We start from the raw sequence: 24,758 nt of genomic DNA, 5'->3' as shown, positions 1-24,758 counted from the left end.
ATTATATCAAATTTTAATGTTGTAGAAACCGTGACAACAACTAAACAAAAATAGAAACAAAATAGAAACAAAATTGCTTGCTGGCCTGTGTGACTAAATCTGCTTGAAAACGATTACTGATGGAACTGTATACATCGCTACGGTTTAGCATAACAAAGTTTTGAAACATTTGATATCTTCAAACGAAATATTTGATAAAACTAACTACTTCTAAACCAACGACGATAATAGGCAAATCTGCAAAATAAATGGTTTTATACATGAATTCAAGTTCCAAACTCACCACTGCCTAACAAAATGTATGGAAAAGCTTCTGGTTGAGACTTTGATCAATACTTTTTAGCCTAGACACAAACCACATGCAAGGCCATATGAACACATCGCAGAGTGATTCGTCACAACGCAGACATTCATGGAAATTGATGAGCTAATGAATATGTTGATTTGAATTTCTCGTTGAGAATTGTCAAATTTATTTAAAAACATATATAGTCCGGTCATAATTAGTTTCTGCCGCAAGAAAAGAACACGCCCAGCATTTTAGTGTTGCACCAGTCAATGACCTTTGACCTGGTCCTTTTCCACCTGCTGATTGATTTCCAAGCTTCCACCCATGCTGACATCCTCCACCACCCGGCACGTTTCACTAGCCAGCTCCTCGGGATCCTTCACTATATCCTGTACATTCTCGATCTGCCTCTGCAGATCTGAAACATCGCTGCGATTGGCGAATTCACCGACTCCCAGCTCGGCGTGAATGGTGTCCATCAGATTGGCCAGCAGCAGACTCTCGTTGTGACTGAAGTCATTGCTCTCCATGCTGCCCTTCTGGATGCAGTTGCGCACTTCCTCGGCCTCGTAGCACATGCCCAGTCGATTGTGGTAGTGGGTGGGTGGCATCTGATCGCCACCCGGCAGGGGGAACTCGTAGTCCACCTCCTCGGTGATCAGACGAGTGGGGCACCAGTAATTGTTCATCTGGGAGGGAAGTTTGTAGTGCAAGATTGACAACACTATGCAAAAACCCACCTTAATGGACCCATCCTTGCCTTGAATAACAGCCTGGTTGTCGAGCTTCTTTTCGGAGCTGACCTCGATGATGGCCCTCTTTCCACGCGTGAAGCAGAGTTCAATATCGGCGGCCACGTCCACGTGCTCCGAGTTGACCCTGCCGCTGACCTTGAGGCAGCGTGGAACTTCCCGAAACACCCACAGTGCCAGCTGCATTCCGTAGACCCCAAAGTCGTTGGTAACCCCGCCATAGAGTCCAAGTCTCCTGCGAATTGCTGCAAATGCAGTATGTGCTAGAATTGCATCTATGTAGAAGCTCTTACCCCTGCGAAACGGGCAGACCCAAAGTGCAATGGACTTGCTGTATCTCGCCTAGACGATTCCGCAGTATCTGATGCCGCAGGTAATGATAGGCGGGCACGCATCTTGGCCACATTCCCTCCATGAGGAAGAGACCGCGCGCCCGCGCCTTTTCCAGCAGCTTGGTCACCTGCTCCTCCGTCATGCAGAGCGGCTTTTCGCACAGGACGTGCTTGTCGTGGTTCAACATGAGATGGCACAGCTCCGAGTGTTGGGGATTCAGCGGAGAGATGTACACTACATCTGCGCTTGACCAAAGTTAAGAGTAAGAAGGTGTAAGGAAAAGCTAGTAAAAATAAAACCCAAACTTGAAATCGCAGATATTGCCACTTAAGCCACTAAGAAGGTGAAAGATTCTGCCGTCATTCAAACAATATAACAACTCACCGACATTCGGGCACTTGGCCAGATCCTCGAAGCTGGTGTACACGTTCTCCACCTGGTGGCGTTCGGCGAAGGCGAGGGCGTGCGACTGATACGCAGCCACGCAGGACACGATGCGGTGGTGCTGCTCGGGCAGGACACTCAGCGCCGCGGCAAAGTCATCCGCCATCAGGCTGACGGGTGCGATGCCCCAGCGCAGCGTTGGCCCCTCGGTCGCCACCCACTCGCCCCTTTCGAGGGACGCCTTGGAGTCGGCCTTGGAGGAGGGAAACCGATTGATGTGCAGCTGCCGTGGTCGGGGTCGCCACATGTTGTGGTCGCCAATGTCGCAGCCAACGAATCCGAATCTGCTCCGCCTGACATCCGAACTGCTTGCTGAACGTGTGGCATGACCTGTGGGCAGGTGATCTGCGGAGTGGTTGGATAGTTGGTATTACTCACTTCTGCCAGAGAAAACTGCACTCGGAGAAATATGTGTGCGGTTTGCTTGTGAGCTTTTCAGCATTTCAGTTCCGAACTGGCTTAGCTTTTGTAGTTAGTTAGTTTTGTAGCTATAAAGTTTGGTTTAAGTTGTACTAAGTGAATCTCGCATTTTTCAAGTGTACAACTGCTGGTGACGATCGGTATCTACTTTGTCGCGTAAAACGCATTTCATTCATACAATCGAGCGCTTTTCCACGAATTGGCGAAATTGCGGGTGTTGGTTTTGGCCGCTGCAACCGGTCCGGACTCAGCTCCATCCGTGGACATGGACGTGGACCATCTACGTCGAAACCGAGACGACGGGCGCATTATGTGGCGCTGTTTAGTGCGTCAGTTCCTCCATAATTAGTCATATTTGTTTAGCATCACAACTTGTGAATGACTCGCTGCCGCTCGTTGCCGCTTAGTCAGGTTTAAAGCCGCTTGTTTTTATGTTTGTTGTGTTGCTTTTCTTTTACTTATTGTTTTTGTTTTTTTTTTTGTTGTTTCTCGTTGCTGTTGTATTGGCCTGGTCCTGGCCAAGTTGGCCAAGTTGGGAGCTGCCTGGGCCGCGCACTTTGCGCTTCGTTCTGTCCGCATTCGAATTTCACTTTCTTTTTTAGAAACTAAACATCGGACTGCTTGTGTATTTATCACCGCAATGCCAACCGAATGGGTCGTGGCACTTTGGCACATACTTTGTCAGCGGGGGGAACACGCACAAAATAAATAAAAATGCTAATAATAATATTATTTATAAAACCAAGCAAGAGGATGGCTGTTCACATAATAACCAGCTTAAGAAGTACTTAAATTGCCAAGCTAATAAAAGGATTTTTCCACTGAACGACACTGTTTAAAAATTGCAAGAAAATGTAATGCCTTATAAATATTCACTTTTCGTCTATTATTCTGTTGATAGAGCATATTTAATTCGATTTTCCGCTGCTCAAGCCGCCACCTTTCCCGACTTATTTCACTTTTCAATAACTCGAGTGCGTGCAACAATGTATGGCAGCGAGTGTTCGCTTCTGTGTGCGAGTGTCGATGGTGCGTCCCAACAAAAAGCAAAAATTTGTTTATCTAATTAGCAATGCGCCGGGCGACGTCTTTTCGGGGCGGCAGTGCTTTTCACCTGATTTTGCATGCATGGCAGGCGTTGCAAGTGGCAAGTCGATGGCCGTAGAAATTGCCCTAACCCCAAATGCAAAGCGATAAAAATATGTGCGAGCCGCCTTTTCGTTTGACCAGTGAACGAAAGTGTTCTTTGGGTGAGCAGCCGCTCCAAAAAAATGGAGCCAATGGTCCAAAATGAGAAGAAAACAAACCAACTCTCGCCCTGTGCCGGAAATGTCTTTGTATAAGTCGCTGCAGTCTATGTGTGTGGGTGAAACTATGTGCCAGTGAAAGGTTGCCTAATTTCAGTCATTAAGCTACACGGGCACGAGCAGGACTTAGCTGCACTTCAAATAATTGGAGCGAACACGCAATTACATTCAGACTGCAGCGGGATCAGGAATAAATATGAAATTTGTTTTAATTTTTTAGTAATTAGGAGCTTCGAAGCTCCTTCTGGAAAATATTTTTAGCATTGATTGCATTCCTTAACATATTATTTACAGTGTAGCATGGAGTGCGGGGGGAACGCGACAAGAGCTGACAGCCGGAGCACACAAATTTGCCATGCGTGTGTCTTTTGATGACTCTTTCCCGAGAGCGACGACACGGCGAAGACGACGTGTTCATTAAAGCCAGAGCAGCGTCATCATGGACGCCATCAGTTGCCGGTTCCTCTGGTGCACCGACAAAGCAAATAAATACTCAAATTTGCATGCCTGCAACATAAATCGTCGCAAAATATTAAACAAGTCAGCAGCAACAGTTGAAATCAATAAATTTATTGATACAATTTACACGGCCGAGTGGGCTGCCAGATAGCTGGCCACATGCAACATTGGCCGCATGCAACACATGCGCTAATTAAGGGGGCTTCCACTGCTGGCGGGGGTGTCTTGGCAAATGCTGCACTTGAGATGGCAAGATGGCCTTGCAAGTGGCCAGTGGACAAGTTAACGAGCCCGGCCAAATGACCAACTGACTGAGGAAACCCAATTGGTGGTTTTAAGGTGGGGAAATGGAGGAAAACAAATTACCGTGGGGGGATTTAGTGAGGTACATTACAGTGATTTGCGTTGATTTGGTCCTTACTCGGACTCGATTTCATCGGAGAAAAACCACCGAAATAAATTAAGAGTCATTTGACTTTAATTGTTAACTTATTCCGATTGCATTTGGTTAATTGAAATTAATTAAGTTTTTTTCGATCCTGAATGCGCGCCCAAACCGTCCATTGAGTGTGCTTACTTCTGGTCAAAGATTTCAGCACAAAAAGGGAAAAAAGAAAGTGGAATGATTTGCACAGTACAAATTCTGTAACGACAGGTATTTAGGAGTGTGCATAGATATTTGCGTGTTGTGCCATTCTAAGTTTCGAAAGCCATGTGTCAAGTTCGTTGCCAGAGTCTTTCGATTTTCCATACGCTTTTTTTGCGAGGTTTCTGCTACACTGCGCCTATTGACACCTCCAACAAGCCGAAAGATGGGGGACAAAGGGAGGCTCTGTGGCCAGAAAACAGCATAATCTTTCCGCAGCCATTGCCATTTCATTTTATTTCTTTATCGCACTGACGAGTTTCGTATGCATGCCTGTCGGCTTACTCTAATCTTCCCCTCAACTACGCACACGCCCAGCAGCAAAAGCAACGTCAATTGACAGCCAGTCATGTCATGACTATTGCCAATTGTTTTTGCTGCCCAAAGCTTTTAACATATTTTACGACCCGATTGCCAGTAGAAATTTATTTTGGATGTTTGCTTTTTATGCAACAGGTGGCAGCGAAAGTGTACATTTTAGGGTATAGAACTGTTGTTCTGGGCTTACAGCAGTTTTTATATGTGGAAATTATATATATTGGGATTTTTAGAGCAACATATGTCTGCCTTTCCTTAAATCCAAATTTCGGCGCAATATTCTTTGAATTTTAAGAGAAAAAACTACAAACCTAATCAGAATTCCTGGCCAGCAGCGGTAACATGTTGCAGGTAGTGAAAAGTGAGTCTGCCTTTGGGCAACGACAACAAGCAGGCAGCAACAAAAGCGAAAAGACGACAACTTTGGTGACGAAGTCGACTGCGCTGCCGACGCGTGTCTTTATGGATTCGCTTTGGCCAAAAGCGTTGGTCAAAAGCGTTGCGACGGCAGCAACACCACGAAGACAAGTGCAGGCTTTGCCTTTCAGCTGGTTCGATGTACCTGAAAATCTCAGCCGAAGCCGAAGTCGCTGCTGCCTGCGTCGACGACGCTGCCGCTTTTAACAGTTTCGAATTTTAGTTTTGGCCAAGACCACGCGAAATCAGTTAACAAACGGACGCGTTTTGAAACGGATGCACTGGTTGGTGGCACTGCAAAGCGAAGCGAAACCTGAAGCGCCTGAACCTCTGGCTCCTCCACAAAGATCCCAGGTTTTGTCCCAAAACCCGAGGCCGTGCGAATGTCTGTCGGTTTCGGCGGCAGAAGCTCGAAGAGCTGCTATCTTCATCGGTCGCGCTGGTCGCTTAAAAGTGAAATTTACTGAATGAAATGAAATGTCTTCTGGCCAGCCCCACTGTCTGGCCGAGTGGCTTTGTGTTTGATTATTGATTTGTGACTTTGTCGGCAAGGAAACGACTGCAAATTAGATTGCCGCCCCAAAAGGATTAAAAAAGCCTACAAATTACAAAAAACATTACTCGCGGAACCGCTAAAATATTTGTTCCTGTGCCAGTGACATTGAATGGCCAGCCGATTGGCCGGAAAAAAAAGGTGATGTAAGATCCTGCTTAGATTGTGTAAGCTTGTGAAAGTGAAAGAACAAATCGTACAGGGAAGACGTTGCCCGACTGTTTGTTTAAAAAATGTAATATATTAAAATAGGACTTTAAAAGTCAGTGGAAAGCACTTCAGCGGGCCTAACAATTTTAATGGATATTTTTATGACATATATGCTTTGCTCGATCGTTTGTTTTGATAGCCTAACATCTTGCCAGCCTACGTGTGATTTAAAGAAATCGTGTACGACTATTTATTGCCATTGACTGAAGCTTAAGTTTAATCTTGATACTTTCATACTTGAGTGATCACTAATCATTGATCAGCGAAGAAATTTACTTTAAATCTATCTATAAAACATGCAGGCTTTTGTAAAGGACCTTAAGATCCTTTTTTGCAAAAAATTTCTCCAAAACTGCTGCGTGTAATAAATCAAACTACGACCTACTTGCCTTTTAGAATATCTGAAGTAACATTTCAATAGCAAGACTTGGTCACGAAATATTGTCGATGGACATTTTCCCGCATTTTCCATCCATCAACTCTCGATTTTCAATGGCATTATCCATGAGTGCGGATGTTGCACATAAATTCCACCTTTCTTCGCCAGCGAAATCGAGTGCTTTGTCTCTTTGACGAGCTTGCATCTCTGCGCAAAGAATTAAGACGCTGAATGGCGTTAAAGCCGGCGCCTATGCCAACGAAAAACAGACAAACAAACGGACATCACTCATACGCCGTGTGTACAGAATAAAAGAGGTGATGCAAGGCAAGGAGAGAAAGGGCACACATCCACTTGATTTTCCCGACACTCCCGGGCCACTCGGCGCGTTTATCTTTCACTTAAAGTGAAGATGACATTCTTTAAATGAAATTAACTGCCGGCAACAAAAAGCCTGAAGCTGCAACTGCAACTGCAACTGTGTTGTGCTGATGCATTTGTAGATATCGCTGCTGCTGATGCTGCTGCTGTTGCTGCTGCTAATGTTGCTGCTGCGGCAGTTGCTTCTGTTGGCAGTTGGCAGCTGCTTTGGCTGCAATTAGTATTTGTCTTTGGCTAATACGCTGCCATGTTGGTATGCATCTCAGTGCGCCAGTTTCTTGTTGCTCGTGTTGCAGCTACTGCTGCTGCAGGTTGCAGGTTGCTACTGCTGCTGCTGCTGCTGCTGCTGGCATAAAAACTGTCGCGCACTTGAATGAATATTTGGTCTCGGCTTCGGTTGTTTGTCTATTTATTGGTCTGTTTGCTTGCTCATCGGCTTTTTATAGCTGCCTTTTATACACACATTGGCTGAGCCGTCCACTTAACAGCTGTCGCTTTGAGTGCATCTCTCACTCCATCTCCATGTCTCAGTGATTTTTTCTTAATCCCAGTGCCCCACAGCGCCCCTGCAGCCTTTTGGGTTTGTTGTTGTGGGCAGCGTTTGAGTGCCCGAGTGTCCGCTTTTAAGATACACCGATCGCAAGTGCTTGGAATGCATTTATGATTGGGGACCATGCAGTTTTGACATGGCGGCGTGGGTTGCTCAATCTGTGGCAATCTAAGGGGTCGAGATCCTGTGAATTACTGGAAAGTTGAGGACTCGTTTTACTGCACTTAGCCAATTGATAAGAAATACTATAATTTAATCGGAAACAAACGACTTTGGAACTTTATGCGACAGCTTTTTTGTAGCTTTTTTAAATGTGAAAACATAAATGCAACTTACATTTTTATAAAGCATTTAAGATTAATTGTATAATAAATTCAACCTGGTCTGACCAGACAAATTAGTTTGTTTAAAATTCAAATGAGTAACAAATTTAAACTATAAATTAAATATTTGTTATTCCCGGTAATCGAAGAGTAGATAGATATATAGATAAATAGTCGAGTAAATCGAGCGTTTTCTGTTCCTAATATCTCAAAATGATATCCCTTTTGTTGCTAGAAATTACACCGATAAATCAAAAAAATTCCATTTGATTAGCATATGCGAAAATAGCATGATAATTAGCCTCAACACTCACTTAGCCAGCAACACTTTTCCTTTGTCATGTAAAGCTAATAAAGTTAAATAACACGGAAATTATGCGTAATTAAACGCATTATGCAAAGCCGATGTAAGATAATAAAAACAATTAAATAACTCACACGAAACGAGAGCTTCAAAACAAGTTAGGCCTACCGCATAAAAATGCAATAGCTTTAATGAAGGAAACGGGGAAAGATTGAGGGAAATTAAGAGCGATACTTGAAAATGTTTGGTCAAAAAGTTGGCCGGGATAAATTATTATCAATTGCAAGTCCATCATCACCCCTCCCCAACTTTTCTTAGCCGTCGGCGAGTTTTATTTGATTTTAATTGCTGCCATAGCAAGATGTTTGCCATTTAATGGCTTTATTTATGCGTGTAGTAATCAAGTTAATTTTTACGATTGCCGCCGAGCGCGATGCAGCAGCAACAACAACAACTGTAGCAGCATGCAGGCAACAACAACAAGAAACCCGTAGAGCTGCTGCGAATAAATGCAAATTTTCTTTTATGATCAAAAAGCACAAGTTTCACTTTCGATGGGAACGAATTGCCCGGCCAGCGCAAGCCGAAAAGAAATATTCACAAAACCGAAAAAAGAGACAAAGATGACATGCAACTGGGAGGCAGATGATGATAAGAAGCCCTTAGGACATATTTTCGAGAGGAAATGCAGCAGAAGAAAGCCACAAAGAGCAGAGCCGCCGCCCACCCAGGTCGTATACATCATCTGACCGCCAGTCTTCAGCCTCCGGTCTCCTGGGGGTCTTCTGCTTTATCACGCTGTCTGTCTGCCCTCTGCCGCATAATGCCATAAATTGTAAATTAATCGTGTCAATCTTGGAGAAGCTTCTTTCACCAGGCCGATGCATTGCTGAGTTCATAATGAATGGTCTAATTGGGATTTGGATTTCCACCAATCCATTAGATATGTCTCAAAGCATTTGTGGGAAATAGGTTCTATTTTCAAGTCAAAAAATAACTTGATGTCCTTTTGAACGTCAAGTTTGTTGCTTAAGTCTTTTGTTTTCACAAATAATAATTTAATATAGCGAATAATTCCTATTTAAGCATTATTTACTTCATTATTATACGTAGTATCCGTAGTGAATATCCCATTTATGCTCACAACTTAAAGGCTACCTGAATTTCATACCAGCTCTAAATTAACTGGCCAACAATCTGGATAACAACCTGTTAAGTGAGTCGAATGCAACCACCGCCAAACTTCCTCATTCACGTTCGTTATTATTCAATAGTTAAGAATCAATTGCGGTGGCTGAAATTGCACAGATCAAGTTCGGCGAACACAATCGATGTTGGCTATTAAATCATCAGCGAGTCATAACCGAAACTGAACAATTTAACAAAATTCCAGATAAGACGAGAAGCAACAAAAACCCGAGACACCGATCAACGAACCAAGCCAGCCGCAAGATGATTAGTGAACGCCACAAGAGTCGCGATTTGGTTACGATACTTGGCCTGTTCCACCTCCTGCTCCTCGGACTCGCCTCCGGCGACCATGTGGTCGAGGTCTTGGCTCAATCAGCAACCGCATCCCCATCCACGTCCACATCACAGCCGCAGACTTTGGAGACGATTGGCAGCCAGGATGGGGCTGCTCTGACGCCCGGTGCGACAACAGGTGAGCGAACAACGTACAACAACCGCAGCGAAATGAAAAATATGAAAGATTTGCACTTTGATTTTGTTTCGCCAACATAATTGGGTGCCTGGGTGCGGAGAGCGGGCACTATTTTAATGGCCAGCATTAGGAGATCAAACAATTTTGAACGCAATCATGCGAGGCATTTTAATGCGAATGAAAGTGAAAATCGTCTGGCAACATTGTTTCGTGGTCACAGGCAATTATGCAAGGATAAATGGGATACAGATGCATGTGCTCGATTGGCTGGGATTGGAGTGGCTCCGGTTAAGCTGAGCTAACCAGTGTAGGCAGAGCGCGCCCACCCATTACGACAAAGCAGGGGAAGGGCTGAACGACGCAGTGAATACCCTACAATTTCACTAGGATTTTATCTGAGCAAATTTAACTTCTGCGCAAGCTCTTGAATATTATTTATATAATATTAAATTCTAAAAAGTCTGCGTGATTTTAAAAGTAATTCATAAGTTTTCTAAAAAACAAACATCTTATATATAGACTTTAATCGCTTTTTCCATTTTAAAATATCGTCCGACCAGCGAGTCGATTGCTTTTCATGTAAGCGCATTAAATGCCAATGGGTACAAGGAGACCAAGATGCAAGAGTGGCCATTTCCGCCTGTGTCAAGTGCATGTCCTCACGTCGAGAAGCAACCGTTCAAATGGAAAGCGATTTGTCTGGTTTTAGCTAATAATTTATCGGGCCTCCGCATTCGCAGTCGTCGCCTTCGCCTTCGCCGCCTCTGCCATTTATTTTCCTCAGTCCGTTGATCAGTCAATCAAGCAAAAAGGCGAGCTGAAACCGAGCCGAAATCCAAGTCGACCCGAGTGGTTCCAATGAGACTTTGTGTCTGGCTGTCTATCTGTTTGCGGTGTTGATTGCCCTGCTCGTGACCCCCGCTGATCAACGCCTGCCGGCGGAGGAGCCACCAAGCGTTGTCCGCCAGGTGGGCGTTGGGTATCACACAACTTGCGGCGGCTTCACCTCTGACTTTGGCTTTATTAAGAGCCACAAGGCGCGCGGATGAGCAGCTCCTCGGATCCCGGCAAGTGACTGGGGTGGCGGATTCAATGGAGGCTCCTATCAAGCACTCTGTATGCGGGCCTTAAAATCAATTTATGCAAAATTACTCACGAGAGAAGTTCGATGAGATCATTGGTTTATTAATCCTGCGACCTCGCCATTCTTGGCAGCGTAATGCAATTACCGAAATTTAAAATTAATGTAATATTCTAATCTAAAACCAGCTCTATCATCGCGATATCAAAATCTTTAAGTAACACTATTATTTGCATGCAAATGCAAATAAGATTAATTCCTATAGCTCCCCTCGCAATGAGCAACCAGGATGCCGTCTTAGCCAAGTGACGGGACAAAAACATTTGTTAACACTTTAACGAGTTGTGATTTAGCCGGACTCCGTCTTTGACCATGGCCAATAACTCCGAGCTACACGCTGAATCTCCAGCTTAAATGCCTGCCGGCCAATTGGGGGGCAATTAAAGTTGCACTTGTAAAAGCAAATTGATACGGTGCTCAATCAACTACCCCTGCGTCTTTTCTTTTTCACAGCTCCACGGCTGGACCCGAACAACAACAACGAGTGGCGTCCTCTTGGACACGGGGATCCCCTGCAGAAGGACCCCACCTACGACTACAGTCCGCCGGCCTTGGATCGAGTGCGCTACTGGGCGGAGAACAACAGCACGGGCCAAAGTAATCCAGAGGCGAGGAAGAAGGAGCTACCACCGGAGGTCCTTCGCAACAAAACGAAGAGTGAGGTACTGCTCCTCGGAGTGGCAAGCGAACGCGTTAGGGTCCCCCACTCCCATTCATACCCACCAGTTGGTGGCCTAGGCCATTATCAGCAGCACCAGCAGCAGCAGCAGCAACAAGCTAAATATGCGGCCATCCGCAGGAGCTACTATGCCCCCACCCAACAACAACATAGCCCACAAATGCCACAGCAAAGCCATCACATTCCACAGCATCTGCATGCCCAGCAGCACATGCCGCCCACCCATTTGATGCCACCACCCATGATGATGATGAAATCAGGTGGTTCGTCCGTTGCTCCAGTGGAGTATAGGCACAGTATGGTGGCCACGGGAGCGCCCACCTCCTACATGAGCCTCAACCATATGAGTTCTCCAACGCCCAAACAGGCGATGACTTCCTCAGTGGTTTACCATCAGCCGCCGGCGATGGCTCACCACACCTCTTTATCTTCCTCAACGCCTTGGATGACCAGTAGGCCACCATATCGTTTGAGTTACTCAGACCCCCATCTGCAGGAATCAATGCACACATACAGCTTTTCCAGGCCGCATCACCAGCAAACGATGATCTACTCGCCCAACTCTCTGCCAGGACATCAAAATGGATCAAAGACAGGTCTGAGGAAACCGTGGCTCCATGAGCTACTCCAAAAAGAGGTTGTGGTAACGTCGAAGCCCAAGGTCAAGCCCACAATGCCAGCCACAAAGTATTTGATGGGCACAACCAAACCACATCATCCACAACCACCGTTTGGCTTTGGCATTAATTCCACCCGCCCCCCATTTACCTATGCACCCGTGACATTTGTGCCCGGTCCACCCACCATAGCAGTTCCGACGGTGGCCACCAGAAAGGAGCCCCAACCTGAACTCTACATCACACCCACTCCCCAAACAAGCAGCTCTGGTTTTAGGCCCATGATGATGACCAGCACTACCAGCGTGGGAACCACTCCATCGACCACAACGACAACTTTGCCCATTTATCAGCGAGCCACAACGACCAGTAATCGCTTACTGATCCCCCAGACGAGCAATCTAGCACAGAGACCCACAGTGGCTCCTGCTGCCAGTGAACCCACCACGGACTCTCTTTTCTCCCACTACAAGCAACCACCGAAGCCGCTGCTAGGACCCATGTACCTCATCATCGAGGGCCACTCGAAAGTGAAGACCTACGGCCAAAATGAATTGGATCCACATAGTCCCAAGATAGTGCCGGTTATCTCGAAGAGGGAGCCAGTGGTTAGGATAGCCGATCCCAATGAGAAGCGGGGTACTGTGGAGTCCTATCAGGTAAAACATTTGCACACCAAAACGACGCCTATGACAACTACCAGTACGACTAAGAGGCCCACTACCACGAAACCTACGACCACCAGAGCTCCTGAAAGAACACCTGTATGTAGCACCACTAAAGCACCAGTGAGGAGTAGCACCACCACTGTGGCCACCGCCACGAAGACCACAACCTCAACAACCACTAAAGTGCCCATAAGCACTACTACCCCCCAAATTCCATCACAACCCACTCCAGAGAACCCAAGCGGTGTCAATGATCTGATGAGTCTGCTGGACAATATGTTTGCCGACGCCCAACGGATAGCCTCTGCCACTGATTCACCTTTGGTTGCCAGCTCGACCACGAGCACCGTTCTGAAGCCAGTTAGCACCAAGTTGCTGCCGCAGCAACCGGAACCTAGGATATCCAGTCAGGCGGCGGGCATAGAGAGCCTCCTGGAAAGTGGCACCCATGAAGATGATGAAGCTGGTGAAGATCTGGGGTCACCGATTTCCACTGAAACACCACCTCGGGCAACACGTCAGGTATTTGACTATGATCAATTGCCTGAGTCACGGATTAAAGACGGGGTCACCACCAAAGGTGATATTATGGAATACAATGATGATGATGAGGAGGAGGGCATTGAGGATGATAATGAAACGACCAGTGATGCTCAACTGGAAAATGATGAGGACGAGGAGGAGGAGGAGGAGGAGGCTGAAGAGCCAAGCAATTTACTCAAACGAATCGATCAATTTGTGGATGATGTGGATGATGGTGAAGACGACTTGGAGGATCTGATCGAGGGTCTGGACGAGGACGAGATCGACGAGAGGCGACAGCAGCACTAGCCCAAAACATGCATTTTTCTTGAACTGCGCTCTATACCAAATCTATCAGAAACTTTTTCTCACGCCTAATACGTTCTGTACATAAGTCAGCTTTAAATGAATCTGTATTTATTTGTTGTTAGTTGTTAGGCCCTGCTGGCGTCACAATGTGACTGCATTCTATACCCAATGTTATTCGAGCAAAGAGTTTTCGTTGTGTAATTAAGCATTAAATTATTAAAATTTTTCTACGTTTTTTAGTTGTTAAGTGTGAAAATAATTGAAAATAAAACGAAATACGAAAATTAAAGACAACAGAGCCATCTATTGGGGAGATCAGCCGAGAGCGCCACCTGGTGCGTAGCCAGCGGCGTTTACACCGGAGTCTTTTTACACAAATATTACAAATACTTGAATGTTAAAAATAAGGTGAGTTGAAATTCTATAATACGACAACTAAAATGAAAATAAAAGCGCAGCTTTCCTTAACATATTTAAAAGTACTTAATTTCAGCACTGATAAGAATTAAACATTCATTAGTCTATGTACTTTATAATAATACTATTTGATTTTGAAACAACCCGCCAAATTTCCTTCCAGTAAAATCGATCGTTCACTGCTCGATACCGATAACCCGAGTAAATATTTCTGACAGTGTTGGCATATTAGCTTTGTCTAAGAAACAAGTACTTTCTGAGTATCCATTTTTACTATATTATTGCTACTTACTTTAAGGTCTACCATTGGTATAGTTTAAATCGACGTTTATGGCTCGTACCACATTCGTAAGTGGTTTCCCACCAAATACATATATTTTACGCTAAACTTTGGACATCACTGATGTTCGACCTTATTGGCTCGGTCTTTGTTTATTTCCAATTGGATTTTCCAAGCGTCAGTTGAGAACTCGCCGCTGAAGCGTGCGGTTTACGGTAAAAATAGGCCGCTTCCAGTACGTGAAAATCAGTCTGCTCTTGTTGGAAGAATCAACAACAACTTGCCAATTGGATTAAATTGTGTGCAAGGTGTGCACAACAATATATTATTAACTAAGTACAAACAATACGAGCCACTCGAAAGTTCACACAGCTCAAGTGGAACATTAAACGATTCGTGTGAGAGTTTTGTGTGTGTTTGTTTACGCTTCTTCAGCGATCTTCGTTCTCTGTCACACTTTCGCTTTTTTTTGGAGTTTGCGAGAGCGGAGTAATGAACTTGAGCGAGTAAGAAGAAGATCTGCAAATGCAGTTGTTGCAATCGGAAATGTGTTTCTGTGGCCACTGAAAAGTAAAACAAAAGCAACAAGTGACAAACACGTGCAGAGTGATTGTGATTTGGTGACTCAACAAAGCCCATTAAGCGGCTTAACTTAATGATAACGGCAGCTAGGCTGATAAAAGACTAGAGAAACATAACAACAAATCGTATATAATCGAATAAAGGGGCTATATTTTGCCATCATAAATTAGTGAAACTATCTCCGCCTTCCCTTGAATTGAATGGGCGGTGATAAAGTCTATATAACTAAATGTGTGAATGCGTGTGCATATATTTGACCAATGGCTGTATAACCTTGAACCGGGCATTGCGTCGCGAGCTGAAAAATACAACATTTCAGAAATCGAAATGTGGCGTCTCGCCGTCAAACAGAAAAAGCCAAACAGTAAAAACCAAACAAACTTCTATGCCAAAAAACCGGTTTGGCTGAAAACCCAAACAGAGAGTACTTCTGGCCGGAGATAAAACGACAAACAACAAAACAAGTTATCAGTCGCACGGCAAAAGTCAGACTCCGGCTGATAAGAGCATTTTTGTTGCTGATTAGAGAGGAACCGGCGAAATTTTTGTGTCTATTTCCCCTCGATAAGTTGGACTACAGTAAAGCTTGCCCTGGTAAACTTCACACTTTATATCCTATGGCGCACTTTGAAGTTGAGTTTTCGTTTCAAAAGAACTAGGAATATTTCATTAATCAAAGTCAGCGGACCCTTTTCATTCGATTCCAGCAAGATCCCCCCATAGAATTCCGACTCCGCTTGCATGCATCCGTTTTACATGGTAAGGGGCAAGAAAATTGTGATTAGGGTGGCCCAGCCAGACACGTCTACCCTGGCAACATGATAACGAGGGGATTATGCAATCTCCGAGTTTTTGAACCGCAGCTTGATAACCTTTATCAATCGATGTTCCATTGGCAGACGTTCAGTACTCAAGTTGATGAATCGACTTGAGTTACTGACCTACTTTTATCGTCGCTATGGAGAGTTCTTCCTTATAAAGCTGCAACCGGTTCCGACAGTAATTATTCGACCAAGTAAACTAAAATGACTGGAATATTTACACGATTTTAAGGACGCCCTAGGGCAGTGCGTAATATGAAAACCTAACAGTGGTCACTGTATTTCGAAACTTTTCCAAGATCCATTATCATCTCTTCAGGCCAGAAAGTGCTGTAGTTACCGCTGAACCACCCCCACCTTCGTCTGTTTAAATATAAACCGAAAGTTCAACAAACTAATCATCAAACCGCAGAGAGCATTCAATTCAGGTTCGGTTTCCACATGCGGGTTGTGTATGCATGTATGTTCTTACATATCTGTTCGAACAGCACAGCACAGGTCAAAATATTAGTGGTCTTAGCAGAAAAAGTAATGCGTCGACGCCAGCTAGGCGTATAAATATGCGTTTTTTATAAGGACCTACGACAAGTAAACTTGTACCTTGAACGTGAAAATATCATACAAAGTTATCTCGATTATCATATTTTTCTCTAGTGTTTCCTGCACGTATCTGTAAAATGAATTTTAATGGGTGCATCAATGCAGTACCTCTTTGAGTGCTACATGAACATCTCGTACTGCTGCTGTCCCCAAAGCCTGGTAATTACTCATTACTCTGTTGAAGCATGACGAGCTCCAACTTCAACTTGCGTCACGGTGACTCGACTGAAATCGTTCTGCACTTCAGGAACATATGAGATTGGAGGTCTTTGTTGCACTTGAATCAGTGGAACGCACTGAATAATTATGTAAAAACTTTGTTTGCTGCCAGTGGAATACTAAATCCAGCCTGCGAGACAAAAATTGCTAAAATTCTTCACATTACATCTTCTGAAAGCCATTACCCAAATGATTGGCATCTAAATACGATCACTATAAATTGGTTATATATCGGTGCATAAGCGATAAGCAGCGATAGTGGTCGAACTTTGATATCAAATAAACAAGGTATCAAGAAACTACTCAAATAAAACTATTAGGTGAAATTGTTGCCTTCATAGCGTGACGTAGATTTGAATACTTAAGATTTCTTTTCAACAGATAACACACGAATTTCGTCATAGAAGTTGCCTACATATTTGCATTATACTGAATTATAAATATTAAATAATTGCTGAGACAACAATTTCTAATCGTATCTTGCTACTAGTTGTTTGGCATAAACAAGTTACGTGAACGCAAGTCTATAACTCGAATCGCATTTATATTCAAAAATAGAATCTGCACATATGTATAAACGGTTGGCGGTTGGGGACTAAAAAATTGCCATTGCAAACGTTGGATGTGATTTTCATTTTTGAGGTTTGGTGCCGATAATGCCCTCCCATTCGGTTGACATGCGATCTTGACTTTGGGAGCTAATGTCAAGTACGGTTGTAGCAGTTTAACAACTGGTTTTACACGATTTAAAAGAGAAGCTGTTGGCTTAACCACATTATCAAATGCGGGTTCAATGTCTATGCAAATCGGTATCTGATTACCCAAGCAGCAATCTCAAAGTCAGCTGAACTGCTGAACTTTGACCGCAATGAATGCGTATTTTGCTTCTGGTTTCGTCGGGACCTATTTATTTTTTAACACAGTAGTCGTAGTATTTACGACTAATTTATGGGCCGCTTCAGCAAACAATTAAACGATTTTCATAAATAAAATGCAAGATATGTGATTATCTTGTTACTTAATTACCCTCATTACTTCTAATCAGAGTTGCGTATTTATGCAATAGATTACCGGCTCCGATTAGAACCTCTGATTAGAACCTCCTCCGGGGATCCAATCTGAGTTATTTGTGGGTCAAAATAAAAGCACTTAAACATTTTATAAGGGATACCAAAACAAATCTTATCTTTGCCTTTCAACTGCAAACGGAATTAGTGATAAGCATGAACTAATATTCATAAATAAAAATTCCTTCATAGAGAGAGCACCGCCATGACCACCAATAAGGATCCCCAAGATAAGGAGCCCGGGAAAGCAGAACAAGCGACCAGGAATGGCGGATCCAGCGGCGTGGGAATCATGAAGCGCTTGAGAAGATCAGCTTCCGCCACAGAACATAATCTTAGCAGTCTGCGGAACCGCAAGTCGACACAAAATCTATTCGATCAGCACGGCAATCCCATCGATCTTCGACAGTATCGTAAAGTCTTGGATAAGGATGAAAATGGTAATGGAACAAACGGATCCGAGAAGAAGCTGAGGTACAGGAGAACACAAAGTGTGACTCGTGCCGAGGAGATTTCCAATAAGGAGGAGAAGCAGAGAAGAGCTCAGCCTGGCAGACCGTAAGTAAGGAAATGCAACTTTTTAAGCCCAAACTCAGGGTTTCACCTCTTTCAGAATCCATCGGCCACGAGATTCTCTGTTTTCGTGGAGCTCTGGATTTACAAATTTTTCTGGCCTGGTCAACTGGGGATTTCTACTGCTCTGCATTGGAGGTCTGCGTTTGGGTTTGGAGAATCTGTTGAAGTAACTACGATAATCTTAAGTAAGAATACATGCTTTAACTAACTCCCCACTTCTTAGATATGGAATTCGCATCAACCCCCTGGACTGGTTCTTCTTTATAAGCGGCCACAACGAAGGGGAGGGCCACAACGCCTTAATCCTGAGCATATGTAAGCACCCACTAAATCAAGGATTACCCGAGCGGATTTAATAACCTCCATATTACCATCCCTTACAGACTCTTTAGTTCACATCTCGCTCTGTTTGGCTGTGGAAAAGGGTCTAGCGATGGTAAGTACTCACTTTGATAGCATCTCACGCCTAATTTCTTCGATCGCGACTTGAAATACGTTATAAGCTTGAACATGGTTTATATGCCAAATTTTAAAATATCTAGTCAATGCTAGTATCACAATTTTGATAAATTAGTTGAAGGTTGTTGACAAGAAATGATTTGTTTATCAGAGAGAAAAGTTTGAAAGATTCGGAAGCTATTGCAGTGTAATACAACCTATTTCTGAAAACATAACTTTTAATTGTATACAAAACTTACATATAGTTACATTAGATACAATCTTTTAATGACAATAAGCTGGACATGCAATGAATGATTGAGTGCGTTTATGTGAAGATTTCCGAATGTATGGCGAGGTTTGATTGCGATGAGTGGGTTCCTTGTCGTTCGTTTCCTTTAGGCAATGCGTACTCCAGCCTGATCACAATATTTCTGGAGCACTTGCTTGTATTCCGGCTCGAGGGGCGACAGCAATGTGGGAAATTCTGCTGCCCTAGCCTGGGCAAACTTAGAGAGCGAAGTGGCTAGAAACTGGCGAGCATTCGTAATCTCAGCCAGATGATCCTGCTGTTTGGGCTGGGCATGAGTAAGTTGTGCAAATGCCACTTGATAGCCCGCATCGGGATCCTCGGCAACTCCTGCTGGCTCTCCTAACTCAAGGCCCTTCAATTTTTCGGGCGGTCGCTCAAATAGATCAATTAGAGAATGCAGCAGTCGTGGCCAGAAAGTAGCGTACTGTTGCTGCAATATTTCTGGAGTTTCTGTAAGGAGCTTAGTGACACCCACGGCCACCATTTTGCGATCCTGTTCCTTGGGAACCTTGCCCATTTCGGTGATGAACACGCGATCCAGCAGCATTCCAAACAGGTTAGGCTGAATCTCATCGATCAATTGAGCCATCTGACTGCCACTGAACTTAATCACATAAAAGCTGAAGAAGATTATGATGCCACTTAAATACTTTGGAGTCTTTGAGAGAGACAATCGCTGGAAGAGCAAGCCAAAGATCTGACGAAGATTGCCTTGAATCTCATCGGGAGGATAGTAGGAAAGCAGATTCTGTAGAAGATAAAAACCTTCATGGTCGTTAGCCTTGGAGGCAATCATCTTTTGGAATATTCCGAGGATTCCGCTCTGAAATAAAATTTATAAGATTGGAAGCTGTAAAATTAAATATGTGTTATACTGTATAAGGTAACTTACCAGTTTACCCAAGGCTTGAATCTGAGCTGAGCCCTGCTTGATAAAAGCAGAAATAAGGCGAATCAATGGTGTGACATTGCCCGTCCGGTCCCACAGAGCTGGGGACAACAAGCAAGGGAACAATGCCCAATAGGGTTCCGGTATGGTACCAGAGCCTTCACGCATTTCCAGCAGTACAGAAAGCATCTGGAAAACGTAGGGCATAAATTCGACAATATCCTGCTGTAAGATTCCTTGGAAAACTGGGAACAAGGCCTCCTCAAAAGAGCTCACAGCCGAGGCATCGGCCTGACAAACAATTCTAGCGAAAAAGAAAGTTTATAATGGATCGTTAGCATCGAAATATAATATATAATACTTACTTTATACACAGAGCCAGCGTCTCAAAAAGGTAGTGATTAAAGTGCGGACGCGACGGATTCTTAGCCACCTGGGTGAGAATCTCGGTAAGCCGTGGAAGGGCGACGCCCATGAAGGGCATGGTAGCGGATTCCAAAACCGAAAAGCTTCGCATAATGGCTAAAAGGAATAATTACAACTTTATTAGCATATCAGAAAGGGATAAACTAGTTCCTCAAACTGACCTTTCATTACGTACTCATTCTCTCCGGATCCTGGAAGCGAAAGGGTCGCAAACAATCCACTAATAAGTTGGGTTGCGTGAGGTGCTAATATCTGAGGCCCAAACACGATCGCATTGCTAGCATCCCGCATAGTAAGGATCTTCTCCACGGAACAAGCAGCATAGCTATGAACAACAGGGCTTTCGGCGGGGAGATGTCTAATAAGCTGGGGCAGGCAGTTGGCCAGGACTTGGGGACCCAAAATGCTCCGGAACACCATTATATACTTAATGGCAGCAGCTTTAAGCACGGGAAACTCGTTAACTGCAAGGATAAGTGGAAAAATGCAGATATAAGATGGGCGAATTAGGAAAGTAATTATTTGGGCTTACTGTTGGGTCTTTCCAGTTCGGGAATAATTTGCTGGGCACAAAATTCAGGAAGTGGAACCAACTCCGAGGTCTTTGTGATGCCATGCTTTTGAGTTCCACCTCGTGATGCCCACGAAGTAACCAAATAAATTGCCGTATCCTTCGACCTCCAATTGGTAGCCGGATTCTCTTTATATTTGGTTAACAATATCTCAAGATACTGGCCAAAGATACCAAATATCTTTTGCTCAAAGTTAATTGATAGAGTCTTGACCAGATCGCAGGCTGCCCGACGTCGTGTATCAATGTCAGAGCCTTCAATATCCCTTCGAATATACTCCTCTGGACTGTCCTCGAAAATTTCCTCATCTGAGGGCCGGATGTCTAGATTGGGAATGACTACTTTATCGCAGATCTGTGCTAGAATTTCTGGATTCTCGAAAATGCTCTGATAGTGCTGGCGCTCTGCCACCACAGACAGGAACTGTAGAGCATGTGAAACCAACTGTGTGCAAAATAGATATAGGGACGCTTTAGAAATAATTATTGAAAAAACATATGGTTTTGGTTACTCACCGAATCGTACTTGGTTTGCAAGCTGGTCTTGACCAGCAACTCCCAGACTGCAGTCACAAATTGCTCCATAAATGGCTTGAACTCCTCGTCGTACTTTTTCGCATATAGGCAAATGTTCTCGCAGACTTGAGCACGCAAATGCTCCAGCACACCCGCTTCCTCATCATCTCCAGTACACAGGGATGGCACATCCGCGGCCAGCTGTTGAATAAACGCTCCCATCCACGTGTTTATATTGTCCTCAAAGAACTCTGGCAAATCTTGGGAATTCAATGAGAAGAATACTTTGTTCACAAGAACCAGAGAGCCGTAGATGACCTTCAAAGCCTCGGCATTGCTCTCGTGCACCTTGGTCAGCTGCATAGTGGCCTGGAGCAGGTCTGTCAGAGGTTTGGCCATGCGATCCAGCACGAATTTGATCTCCTCCCACAAAGCCTGCGACTTGAACTCATAACGATAGCGCTTGAACAACGAGTGTGCGGTTTGCAAAACGCCGTTGATGACATTGAAATCGCCAGAAGCAAATCTCTCCACCATCTCGTCGATAAGCTGAGGCCATTTTTTGGGAAAATCATGTTTGCCAATGATGCTGACCGCATCGCTTAGTTGTTTTTGCAATGCCACCGGTGAGTGGAGCATAAGCGTTACGATCAGGGTCTTAATTGTATTCCTGTCACTTTCGTGGATGCGATCCGGCCCATCGCTGTCCAGGTGGGCTGCCCAATTCCGCTTTATATAGTTTTTAAAGGCAATGGCTCCCGCCACTCGGGTGGTCATGTCCATTTGGGCTTTGTCTATCAGATTGAGCAGTAGGATCGGGTAATTCTGCTGCAGTTCCGTGGACTCCAAAAGTTTTTCGGCTATGAAAAAGGAAGGAAATTGGATGTTTGTTAGAATGAATTCGTTGTAAGAAACTGATATAAAGCCTCTAGTGATCTTCGGTAGACTACATTAATTCAAGCCAACAATTAACATTCTTATACAATATTTAAAAAGCTTGGCTTGGAGATCTGCACGTTTTTGACATGCCTTAAAAATTCTAATACTAGGGCTATGGCTTTGAAAACTTGCGTGGCAACAGTCATATCAAGATCAGCTAATCTCAAATCAGTGAATAGAAAGCTGCACGACTGTAAAATTCCATAGAGGTCGGGGAAACTTGTAGAACATTCAAATGGATTTATAAACCGTATTTTATTTAAGCGTCGCCAATAACCATTTCCCGCGCACACACACATCAGCACCCTTGCACGCATGTGCAGTTGTATGTGTGCCAATGGCACACGCATTCCTACACACACACTCACCCGGCCGGCGGACATTTGGATCGGCGCTCAGCGTCTGCTGCAAATAACCGGCCAGCAGCTGTAAATTTGCCTCCGTCACTTCCATATTGAGTCTGTTTTCTTTTGGATGGTCCTATTTGCTTTATTAAATATCACTCGTGGCTTTTCTCTCCACACTTTTGCAACATGAAATGAAATCGCAAATCGTTTTCGCACACAATGCTCGCAGATCTGGAGATGGATGTCAGAGCAGGGTTTTATTATCGATTGTTAACTAGTGATGGAAGAAGTTACCGTTACTGGGTCTCGATAGTTTTAGAATTTAAAAATTTGGTTTCAGTTATAATATCGAGTTCGGTTTTTAAAGGCAATTAAATCAATTAATATAAAATTTACTTACATTGTTAATACTTTTGCAGGAAATAATTGCAGAGGGCTTGGGCTTATTCATCCAGATAGTCAACATTGTTGTGTTGGTTTGCCTGCCGGTGGTAACCATTCACCTGAAAGGACATGCTTTTAGCTTGAGTAAGAATAATTTAATTTAAATGTATTTTTAGTGACATCATTATTTTTCAACCTTTCAATTTTTATAGTGGGCGCTTCAACAGTTTGCTTCTTTTACTCTGTGTTGTTCCTGAAACTCTGGTCCTATGTGCAGACGAATATGTGGTGCCGCCAGACTTACTATCAAAAGAATCCGCGGGAGCGTCGACCAAGCATAACTTTGGCAGAACTAAGTATGCTAGGCCTCTTAAGCGTTGGTTTTATATTATTAATTCATCTTTCATCCAGAAAAAGGTGTTTTGCATGGCGGTGAAGAAGACGAGGACGTTTCAAAACTGGTGCAATATCCTGATAATCTCACGTACAAAGACCTATTGTACTTCCTTTGTGCGCCCACACTCTGTTATGAGTTGAATTTTCCGCGCACTTCGCGCGTGCGCAAGCGCTTTTTGCTGAAGCGTTTATTGGAGGTGGTGATTGGAGTGAATGTGGTGATGGCTTTGTTTCAACAATGGATAATTCCATCGGTTCGGAACTCCCTGATTCCGTTCTCCAACATGGATGTGGCTTTGGCCACTGAGCGACTCCTTAAACTTGCGGTTGGTAGAATGGAAATTACCAAATGCTTGTGTATTATTTAATATCGTTTCTTTAATTAGCTACCCAATCACCTTTGCTGGCTGTGCTTTTTCTATCTAATGTTCCACTCGTTTCTAAATGCGGTGGGCGAACTGCTAAACTTTGCTGATCGCAATTTTTATTGTGATTGGTGGAATGCGAATAACATTGATACCTTCTGGCGAACATGGAACATGCCAGTTCATAGATGGTGCGTGCGTCATCTCTACATCCCTGTGGTCCAAATGGGCTACTCCTCAAGACAGGCCTCTACAATTGTCTTTCTGTTCAGTGCCGTCTTCCACGAATATTTGGTACGAGGGCTGGTAATTTGAATTTGACATTTTTTACAATATCATTAACATTTTCAGGTTTCTGTTCCTTTGCAAATATACAAAATATGGGCCTTTATGGGAATGATGGGTCAGATTCCCCTCTCGGCCATATCCAAGTCAATTGAGAAGAAATACGGTCCCCGAATGGGCAATATAATCGTGTGGGCTTCCATTATTCTCGGTCAGCCTCTGTGCATAATGGCCTATTATCACGATTATGTGGTCCAGCATTTTAAAAACTCACTCAACGGAACCGACTACAGTAGTTAGATTTCAAAAACCTAAAATTTTGAATATGGAATACCACTGAAATATCTGCATTGGTCGGGTCCGCGTACTTTTCGTAATTTTTAAGCCAGAATGCAAGTTAGGAAGGAAACTTGTGATTGCCAAAATACAAAGGATATTTTGTATGACTTTTGCACATGCATGTAGTACTGATGAACACAAATAGATTGTTATTGAATGCATTTGTTAATGAATTTAAGTGTCATGTAAATAAAAAAAATTTTAAACTAAATAAAAGGTTTTATTTTTTATTATTTTTGATTATTCATAAAACTGACATATATTTAATTTAATAAGCTTCGTGTTCGATAGTTTCTTCACTAGA

At 43.8% G+C, this 24,758-nt stretch overlaps 4 protein-coding genes across 8 annotated transcripts; 2 read left to right on the top strand and 2 right to left on the bottom strand.

Annotated features, from left to right (window-relative positions):
* Nucleotides 1-428: 428 nt before the first annotated feature.
* On the bottom strand, nt 429-18,885 carry LOC6547628 (trans-1,2-dihydrobenzene-1,2-diol dehydrogenase). The gene is made up of 5 exons (XM_001976227.3): nt 18,695-18,885; nt 1,759-2,163; nt 1,335-1,614; nt 1,030-1,276; nt 429-978 (listed from the first exon to the last, which is right to left on the bottom strand). Exons 1-5 carry the CDS (start codon nt 18,756-18,758, stop codon nt 556-558), a joined length of 1,419 nt encoding a protein of 472 aa, XP_001976263.1. The 5' UTR covers nt 18,759-18,885; the 3' UTR covers nt 429-555.
* LOC6547630 (mucin-2) lies at nt 5,504-13,929 on the top strand. Of its 2 annotated transcripts, none has more exons than XM_026979873.1 (3): nt 5,504-6,084; nt 9,479-9,748; nt 11,343-13,929. In XM_026979873.1, the coding sequence occupies exons 2-3, from the start codon at nt 9,538-9,540 to the stop codon at nt 13,682-13,684; spliced, it is 2,553 nt and encodes an 850-aa protein (XP_026835674.1). In that variant the 5' UTR covers nt 5,504-6,084; nt 9,479-9,537; the 3' UTR covers nt 13,685-13,929. The 2 variants fall into 2 exon arrangements, with proteins under 2 accessions (XP_026835674.1, XP_001976265.2); XM_001976229.3 differs by having other exon boundaries at nt 5,507-6,079.
* On the top strand, nt 14,538-24,662 carry LOC6547631 (diacylglycerol O-acyltransferase 1). Of its 4 annotated transcripts, none has more exons than XM_026979876.1 (10): nt 14,538-14,616; nt 17,863-18,228; nt 18,284-18,412; nt 18,470-18,561; nt 18,630-18,682; nt 23,105-23,213; nt 23,282-23,425; nt 23,481-23,791; nt 23,852-24,124; nt 24,182-24,662. In XM_026979876.1, exons 2-10 carry the CDS (start codon nt 17,876-17,878, stop codon nt 24,413-24,415), a joined length of 1,698 nt encoding a protein of 565 aa, XP_026835677.1. In that variant the 5' UTR covers nt 14,538-14,616; nt 17,863-17,875; the 3' UTR covers nt 24,416-24,662. The 4 variants fall into 4 exon arrangements, with proteins under 4 accessions (XP_026835677.1, XP_026835676.1, XP_026835675.1 ...); XM_026979875.1 differs by lacking the exon at nt 14,538-14,616 and adding an exon at nt 14,617-14,689; XM_026979874.1 differs by lacking the exon at nt 14,538-14,616 and adding an exon at nt 14,789-14,887.
* LOC6547632 (exportin-2) lies at nt 18,906-22,959 on the bottom strand. Its single transcript, XM_001976231.3, has 7 exons — nt 22,707-22,959; nt 21,400-22,259; nt 20,845-21,328; nt 20,474-20,776; nt 20,252-20,408; nt 19,890-20,190; nt 18,906-19,820 (listed from the first exon to the last, which is right to left on the bottom strand). Exons 1-7 carry the CDS (start codon nt 22,789-22,791, stop codon nt 19,083-19,085), a joined length of 2,928 nt encoding a protein of 975 aa, XP_001976267.1. The 5' UTR covers nt 22,792-22,959; the 3' UTR covers nt 18,906-19,082.
* Nucleotides 24,663-24,758: the final 96 nt, after the last annotated feature.

Source organism: Drosophila erecta, unplaced genomic scaffold (genome assembly GCF_003286155.1).
Source record: "Drosophila erecta strain 14021-0224.00,06,07 unplaced genomic scaffold, DereRS2 tig00000092-arrow-pilon, whole genome shotgun sequence".
NCBI classification, from domain to species: domain Eukaryota; kingdom Metazoa; phylum Arthropoda; class Insecta; order Diptera; family Drosophilidae; genus Drosophila; species Drosophila erecta.
The sequence above is the reverse complement of the archived record's forward strand: the minus strand, read 5'-3'. Positions and strand labels throughout refer to the sequence as shown.